The sequence below is a fragment of the Nothoprocta perdicaria genome, unplaced genomic scaffold (genome assembly GCF_003342845.1).
Source record: "Nothoprocta perdicaria isolate Ctin4 unplaced genomic scaffold, notPer1 scaffold_50, whole genome shotgun sequence".
Lineage (NCBI taxonomy): Eukaryota > Metazoa > Chordata > Aves > Tinamiformes > Tinamidae > Nothoprocta > Nothoprocta perdicaria.
This window is the reverse complement of record NW_020455755.1, coordinates 3,544,521-3,553,335: the sequence shown is the minus strand read 5'-3', so window position 1 is coordinate 3,553,335 and position 8,815 is coordinate 3,544,521. Positions and strand designations below refer to the sequence as shown.

Here is an 8,815-nt window from a genome sequence, read left to right as displayed (position 1 = left end):
GAGAGGGAGAGAGGGAGAGAGGGAGAGAGGGAGAGAGGGAGAGAGGGAGAGAGGGAGAGAGGGAGAAGAGAAAAGCTACAACTTGCATTTTTCCACAGTTAAATAGTGTGTGTGGAAACAAAATCACTACTAGCTTATACTAAAGCAAAAAACAGACCCTGTCACTTATATTACAGTAGCAATATCTTTGGCTGAAAGCTTTACAGAGAAATTGATGTGGTTCTTTGCTGGATGTACAAGGTATGACCTCAAAGATGATTCTGGTACAGAAAGTGTCAAACACAGCTTCACTATTTCACTTCCATTTTTGGCTTAGTGTCTTTGGGGAAAGCCACGTGGAAGGCTGCAGAAACCTCTTCCAAAAGGGGCAGAGCCTCTGTCAAACAAACCATAATTTGCAGAGAAGTATTGGGAGTTATCTGGGCACTTTGTCCACTTCACACAACTCCTTTTAGCATTAACCTCTCATGCCCCAGGACAGCTCGTAAATAAACAAGCAGAAGGAATGAGGAATGTGAGGCAACCAGCCAAGATATTTGGAGCTCCTCATAATAAAAGGAGATCTCAACTAGACCAACTTAAGATGCAAAACTGATAGGAACAGTACAAGCTGCTTTTGTTTTATAAGACCTCAGAAGGTTTCTGCACGAGAAAAAGTAGCACGGGTGCGATGACTTACGTGGCTCCCACTTGCCGTAGCCTCAGAAAAGCTGGGGTAAACTGGTAACGTACAAACCGCCCGGCATTGGGGTCGATGTCCTTCTTGTCATTGTGCTCACGTTCTGGAAAAGGGCAAGGAAAAGCTCCATCACTCTTGTCCGAGGAGCAGAAAGCTGGTGAAAATACCAGAGTAACAGAGATCTCCTCCCCAGCCTCATGCCCTCAGTGGAGCCCGCATGAGGATGAGGGCAAGTGACCAACACGTAGCACACTGGGCACCAGAAAGGCCTTTGCCACCTTCTCCACCTCACAGTGGGCAAAGTTACCTGATCTATCCTTAAATGCTCGCAGGACACAGCAAACAAACTGCAGCAAGAAGTACCTGGTTGCACAGAAAACACACAGTTTGCACCTCAGAAGCAAGCAGCGAGCTCAGCTTCAGCAGCAAAGTTGTGCTGTCTTTTTAAGTACTCCAGCCTGCCCATTGCTATTGATTTGGCAGTGCTGGAAATTGGTTCCCCAGGAATAAAAAAGAACTAGGGCTCCGTGCTGGCAGAACACGGGATAAACAAAGAGCTCTCTGTAAAGAAACTGGGCGAGCAGCAAACGGTGGTGTATTTTTAACCATGAAAAGGTATGTTATGAGCAAAAAAAAATGCAGACATCAAAGTTTGAGGGTTCCTCACCAAAATGAAGGACACCCAAAATATCACAAACTCTCCATTAGAGCTTCTATTTCTGATTTTCCTTGCTGTTAAGGATGGCTATGCACAGTGACCTCATTCTACTCTGTTCTTTCACAGCTTTATAAACTGAGTTCATAAAAATGACTGTTGGCCACAACGTGATTCACACCAGCATTTCACAGTCACTATGTTAGAAGGGGGGAAAATGAAAAAAAAAAAAAAAAAAAAATTTGTAGAGAACAAAAATTTTAAAATTCCTAGCAAGACAATTTACTCCAAACATGCTTCCTTTAAAAATACAGGGAGCAAGCCACCCACATGTTATGCACCTTACAAAGTTCCTTTCGGATTTTGCTCACAGATTTTGAATGAGAAGACAGAGATCTGGCTTTCGAAAAAGAGAAGAGGTATTGGGAGCTTTACTGCTACTTCTTACTGTTCTTCTAGTGTGAAAATTAGGGAACACTTGACCAAAGTAGATGATAAAAGAGCCAAAACAAAACCACAGCATGTGGGTAAGCTGGGAAATTCCTTGCTATAGGACACTGAGGTCTATTAAGTATAAAGATATAATGTGCAGCGAAGGAGCTCTTGGAACCCTATAATGTTGAATGAATATTCAACTATTCTGAACAGGGACGAGAGAGAGAAAGATTCTCTACAGTAGCCGCTGATGGTCACTCAAAGACAGAGCATTTGCAGGATGGTCCTTTGGCTTGAGCCACTTCTGAGCTCTGGAGTGACTGTTCCCACCTCCATGCAGAACTGCAGCCTCTGGACACGCTCTTGCACCTCACACCTCTTGGTTGCTATCTCGAAGCTACGGAAAAATTCCTTTCATATGCAAGGAGACAGCGAAGACTTGAAAGAGCGTTCAGTGGAGAACAGTGGCGCTGAGGTTTTATTATCCCCTGGTAATAGGTAACACCTCGATGGTTACAAGTAACACCTAACAATTATAGAAAAATGAAGCGTGTTTTCAGTTTGTCTCCATTGCATGACTGACATATGGTTTCTGTCTTTGAAAGATGCTTGTTTTCCTGGCTCCTGAAAAAAAAAGGTGTTAGCTTGACAGCTAAGCTATATACAGGGGGCTCTCCCTGCACCAACACATCCCGACTTCTTTTCTCCTGTCGTCTTCTATTTACAACATCCATCTGTCCTTTCTAAGCACAGATGGCCATGGCAGGAAGGCAGCAACAGCGTTAACTGCTCGTGTGGGTACAACAGGACACCTGAACAGCATCTCTGCTGTAGTCAGGGCTCTCATTCCTAGTTTGGAGAAACCTGTTGAGTGAACAGAGGGCGAAAAGGAAGCTGCCCCCAGCACGGATTTGGCAGCGACAGCAGCACTGGGTGCGCGCACTCACCTGAAGCCGGCGGCTTGGTGATTTCAAACAGCACCGTGCCAGACTCCATGTCCCGGATTTTGAACCTGGTGAAGTCGATCTTGTAAACATTTTCCTCTGGAGTGCACAAATAATCTGCAGAGGAAAGGGCAAGGCTGAATGAAGGATGCTCAGAAACACCCTGTATTTCTGGCTGCTGTGCCTTGGCCCCACAAGGTCAGCGCCTGGGCCAGCACGGCGCAGAGCCGTTTCCCCGCAGGGCATTGAGAAGAGGCAGGACCTCCACCAAATCCCAGCCTTTGCCGGGTAAGAGGCTTTGCCCGCTTGGAAAACTGCCCTCAGGCAGAACGCAAGCGCTAAGCAGCTTTGCGGGCCCTAAGCCGCCCGCGTCACGGGGACAGGAGCATCCTCCCGCCCGCGCCGCCGCCACCCCGGCACGGCCTCTGCTCCCCAGCCACAAGGCCAGGAGCTGCTCCTCGGCCCCAAAAACGGGCTGAAACCTCTCCCCGTGCTAGCGAACAGCCTGGGAACAGAGCCCTTCCCACACTGTGAGCCAGCTCCCAGCTGGGATCACAGGCTCCTCTGTGGGAAGGGGGATCAGAGTGCCCACGGATGGAAAGAGCTCCAATAACCTCCTTTATCCAGAGATACCTAACTAAGCACGTGTGTGTAAAAGCTAGGTTGGCTTTTGAACATAGCTGCGTTTGTCCAAGAGACTTGGGTTAGAAATATTAGGAAAGGTGGAAGTGATACCTCAGAACTGGAACTCTAAGCCGTCTCCCAGACGCCAATTCCCGATGCATGTCCAAGTTATTCACTTACTGCAGTTCCTGTTTCAAAAACCTAGGTGCATCCATCCACCTGGATGGGCACTGGAGGAAGTCACTGCTTCGCCCCTGGGTTTGGAGCCACGGCGCAGGCGGTGCCAGGGCCGAGCACCCACATGGGCTTGTCGGACAGTTAATTATTAAGTGTTTTCCTCCAGCAGAATTCCTGCCCGGCCAGCGCCATGGCAACGGTCTCATCCCCTCCGTTGCTGCAGTAACGGTGCCCGTGACTCATCCGGAGGAGAGGAGCACAGAGCAGAGCCACCGGAAAAGGAGCAAACGCGGGCACGATCCCTGATCCCAGACCCTGAGGCCCCGCACGCTGTTTCTTTCCCTGCTTTTTCTGCTTTTTCCAACTGTATTTGAAACTTATATTTTTAGCATAGTGCCAAGATCCCACCGGATGTCTTTGGGGAAGCTTTACAGCCAGAGGGAAAATACTGCCATGGAGTTTGTCCTCCTTCTTCTTGCAGGAAAGAAGGGCATCCAGGCCTGTCGCTCCGTGTTAAAAATTTGCCTGCTGCCATCCCTGTTCAAAATAATAAAATGGATCAACTCAAGGAGCCATGTGGGGCTGCTCCCACACACCTGTGGCTACCTTCCCGCAATGGGGAGCAAATCCCTCCACCACGATCCCCATGCGAGTCATTCCCTCTCTGCAGCCCAACGCTGCTCGGGAAGGGCCTGGATGCAGAGCTCACTGCTGCAGGAGGCAGCCATGGCCATGGACTTCGTGAGCCAGAAACAATCAGTTTTGTCACAAATTCTCCCTTTGTATGAAAAACCGCTTAAAAAAAAACGAGCGAGCCAACAGCAAACCATTGCACGTGTTTGGAGCCGCATGCTGGAGGACACAAAAGGCGAGGGATCATCCGACGCATGTCCCCACACGGAGAGCGGACGCTGGCACTTTCTCCTGCCCGAGTCTCCCTGCTCTTGGGATGATCCAGCGGACCAGATTAGGTGTCTGGTGGCAGTCACGGGGAGCTGAATGTCAGCACTGTATTTTCCAAGTCCCTCTGCATCCGCACCAGCGGGCGCCCGGCGGAGAGGAGGCATTGCTGGGACACCGAGTTTGGGGCTCCTCATCCCTCTGCACCTCCTCTCTGCCACCCCCTGTCCCCCCCAAACATCCACCATTGCTGGGGCACTCTTTAAGGTTTCAAAACCCAGGTGGGGCAGCTCCTATTTTGAGCCTTTAACAGCCCAGGGACGAAAGCTGAGGGGCTAATGGAGAGCACAAAATCCAACGGTGAAAATGGTCCTAGACCAGGTGGATGCAGCAGCTGCTCATGTTGGGAATGTCACTCCCCAGTCCCAGCAGCCATGGAAATTTAGGGAAAGAGGAGGCTCCTCTTACCACACCACCCTATTTTTATGGTGCATTAGCTGACAAGGTCAGCACCTCTTTTGGAAGCTCCTGCCGAGACGTAAGCCAGGTATAAAGCAAAGTCAACGGGAGATGAATCGCTGGGAGCTGGCGATTAGCAGATTATCAGATTGAAGCGTCTCAGGAGGAAGCGAGCAAAAATAGCAGCGAGGCGGCGGGAGGCAGAGCCGGGACTCAGGGCGGAAAGAGAAAGAGCCCGACCGGGCGCCGCAGCCCTGAGGCCGAAACCGCGGCGGGGACCTAAGCGACGTCGGCTCCCGTGCGCGGGGCTGACCCAAAGCAAAGCAGCCCCTGCCCAAAGCGCCTGATGCCTCCTCATCCCGGCTTCCCGCTTGTGCTCCCCTTTCCACCTGGGATGCTGCACACTTTTAAGAAGTGCGCTGCTGCAGCGCGGTGCGTGTGCGTTGCCTGCACATACGCGCTGCCACACGTGCTCGCCTATATTTAAGCAGCTCATACTTGAGCACAGGACTACTAGAAAAGCCTCCATCAGCGCTTAAGTGATGAGTTACAGCAAAGCCTCACTAAGGGCCTTGGTGCGTGTCACCTTGTCCAGGGAATGGGCTCCTGGGCACCGCTCGGCGATGCAGGATTGCCCATTGGTCGAGTTTTCCTCACCCCAACCAAGCAGCGACTCATCACCCATCGCATGACACCCACAGCTAATCAGGGCTCCTGTCCCAACAGCGCCAAGACTGAGGGTGGCAGAATCGAGGACAGCGCAGCTCCTCGGCCAGCGCCACGAGGCAGGACGGGGCACTCACAGCCACCGACGTCCCGGTAATTGCAGACGGGCTCCCCTGATCCTCCGCCTGCCTCGGTAATTAACTGCAATTTGAACTCAGCTCTACCCTGCTCCTTTGCTAATCCCAAGCTAATCGTGTTGGAAGTTATTTTTCCTCTTTCAGTAACCACAGTTGCATGAGCCGGTAACAAATCCTGCTAATTGCAAAAAAAAAGCCCTGTTTAATTCGCCTGGTGCCTCTCCCTGCTGCAGCAACGCCACAGCCAGCCCACCCGGAGGGCCCAGCTCTTCCACAGCAGCTTCCCAATCCGCCAGGATCATCCCTGAAATGGTAGCGGCCACGGAGCTGGGAGAGAATTTAGCACTGAAAGGAGGTACCATATGCAGGGCAGTTTGCACAACTCCCGCCTAAGCTTATTAGAAACACATTAAGAGCAGAGCCTAGCTGCCCTTGCTGGTTTCCTGCACGCTCAGGTTACAAAAGAGGTTTCTCTGGGCTAGCAGAAAGGCTTCTGTGGCCACCAAGCACCTCTGCTTTTCCAGCTGGCCAGCCTGAGACATTTAACACTTACCACACACGCAGCCGGTCCCTGCAGTGGGACCCCCAGTACGATCCCCAGCTTGTGCTGGGACGGGCTCCTACCCGTGAGCTCCAAGGGCACCGAGACGATTTCATCCTGTGCCACGTGCTCTAGGTGACCCTGCATGTGCAGGTGGATTGGACTAGACCATCTCAAGAGGTCCCTTCCTACCTCGAGGATCCTATGATTCTGTCACCCTCCAGAAGCCCTGAAGCACCTCGACCCTCTGGGTGCTGCACCAGCCCTGCCCCAAACGCACCCACCAGCTCCTGCCGAGCCGAGTGCCACGGAGCCGCATCCCGCAGCCCTCGTGCCGGTGGTGGAGCTAGCAGGAATGTCCGGAGCTCCAGGAGGAGCCGGCGGGGATGTCCCGCCGCAGCTTGGACCCGCTGCAGCGTCGCACCTTTGCCTCATCTGTTGGCCACGGCAACCAAGGTGCACAAGGCTGGAGGCCGTCAGCCCGCCTGATGCGGTGGCACAGGTGTGGAGGCTTGCTAAGAAACGGGATTCAACTGTTTTTGAGAGAGAGAAGGAAATTAAAAAAAAAGAAAGAGAAATCCTAACCTTTCACCTCTCCACCCACTGTCCTCTTATGGTCTCCTTACCATATCTCAAAGCCAGTCTCCACTGTTAACGCCCTTTAAAAGACATAACCAAGGCTGCAGGCTCCCTGTGACCTTGGCTCAGTCTCTGGATGTCAAGAACCAGCCTGGAGAGGCCGCGTGCGGAGCTCTGCCCTGGGCCGGGCTCCCCACAGCCTCTATCCTCCTTCCCAGGCCAAGCTGGGCATAAGCCCAGCCCAGACATTGTCCCAGGTGCCAGCACCGAGGCCGAGCCTCCCAAACACCAGGAATGGGAAGGGGATGGAAGCTGGGGATACATCGGGCTTAAGCTAAAGGGGACAGGGACGAGGCCACGCGTCTCGCCGCCGCCTGCTCCATTGCTGCCCTCCCTCGAGGCGGCTCCGGGCGGGATGCCGGGACCGGTTGCACCCGTTTTCAGGGAGCCGTCGTCCCTGCATAAAAGGGACAGTTCACCCAGCAGAGCCAGGCGGGATACGGAGCAGGCAGAAGGATTTCACGAGGCCCTTCACAACAGGCTGGAGGAGAGAGCACGGGCTCAGCTGCTGTCCTGCTCACACTGGCACTTTGGGGACTGTGAGAGGGCTGGGGCGGCCACAAGCTCCTCTCCCACCGCACGAGGTCCTTCCCCTCCCCGCAGCTCCCTCCATCCGGAGCACAAGACTGCCATGATTTCACATCGGTATTTTTGGCCATCTATTTTTACGAGCTTGCTGCAGCCCAACGCAAATGATTAAAGGCCGCAGAACGCCCCAAATAAACGCTACGTGGTAAGGACCACAGAAAACATCTTGTGCTTTGCTCCCTGCACCTAAGCCACCCAGCGAGGAACGGGCCTCGCAGAGGGGCCCTGCAAAGCGTCACCGAACACTGAAACACAGCGCGACGGGGCGAGCGGGCGGCTCGAACAGGGAGCAGTGAGGAGCTCTCCTGGGGCAGGGCTTAGCCTGGGCTCCCCTCACGGCGGCCGGTTCCCTCCTGGCCCGTCCCAGCACATCCCCCTCGCGCTGTGGGGAACGCGGTGCAGAACTCCTGGAAACGGCTCCTTTCCAGGAGCGCTGCCCTGCAGGGATGCGGGGCAGGTAGCGGGCAGCTCGGTCACAGAGCCCAGGTGAAAAGCAGGGCCCTCCTGGTGCGCTGCCAACGCAGGCACATGCCCAGAGCGACACGGAGGGGACAGCGAGGCCGGCTGCCCCCTGGCACGGCCCACGCCGGCCCTGGGCAGCCTCTGCAGACACAGGCCACCGTGCAGCGACGCACGGGGCATTTCACAGCTCGTGCTCAGCGTCCCGCTTGCACGAGTACGAGGGCAGCACGTGCCAGTGCCCCACGCATCCCGCGCCACGCGGCAAGGAGCGGGATTCCCACTCCTGTGGAAGGATTCCACACGGATTCCCCGTGGCAGGGAGCAGAGGCCAAAGCACCAGCCGGCACCAGCAGCCCCTCTCCGGAGGAGCCTCCGCAATCCCAGGCTGGGCGGCCGCTGGTGCCAGCACAGCTCCCGCACCCTCCTGCCCCAGCGAGCCCAGCTGCACCGCTCCAGACAGAGCCCTGGCCACCGCGGCTGCCTCTCGCCCAGCCACCGCCAGCCCCGAGACCCGGCGGGGCAGAAGGGCCTTTGGGGCAGGGGCGGCAGCCCCGGGGAGAGGGCTCCCGGGGGGCGCACGGGCCGCTGGGCCCCCGCACCCCTTGTCCCTGGCGGCTGCGGTAGCGCCGGTGCAGCCGGGCACAGCAAACCGGCTCCCGGGATGCGCCGCTGGAATCGCGGGTGTCGGGGGCCGCCCCGGGCCACCGCAGGCGCCGCATCCCGCACAAAGCGGCGCCCGCCGGCCGGGAGCCCGAGCGCTCCGGACCCCCCCTCGCCCCCCGCAGGTCTGCCCGCGCCCGGGGGGGTCCCGCCGGGCCGCACGCACCGCTCGTGACCCGCTGCAGCGCCAGGACGTCGTCGGGCCCGATGAGCGCCTTGCGGCCCAGCTCGTCCTCGGCGCGCGCCGCC

The 8,815-nt window shown here is 55.6% G+C and overlaps 1 protein-coding gene across 1 annotated transcript in view; it reads right to left on the bottom strand.

The window, feature by feature from the left end:
• The window catches only part of UNC119 (unc-119 lipid binding chaperone), a gene marked incomplete at its 5' end in the record, with an annotated part of 11,736 nt that extends 2,922 nt beyond the window's left edge, over positions 1 to 8,814 (bottom strand). Inside the window, 3 exons of the mRNA XM_026047930.1 lie at positions 680 to 782; positions 2,717 to 2,830; positions 8,733 to 8,814. Coding sequence (XP_025903715.1) covers positions 680 to 782; positions 2,717 to 2,830; positions 8,733 to 8,814 — 299 coding nt within the window. The remainder of the gene's footprint in view (positions 1 to 679; positions 783 to 2,716; positions 2,831 to 8,732) is intronic.
• Between the last annotated feature and the right edge of the window lies 1 nt (position 8,815).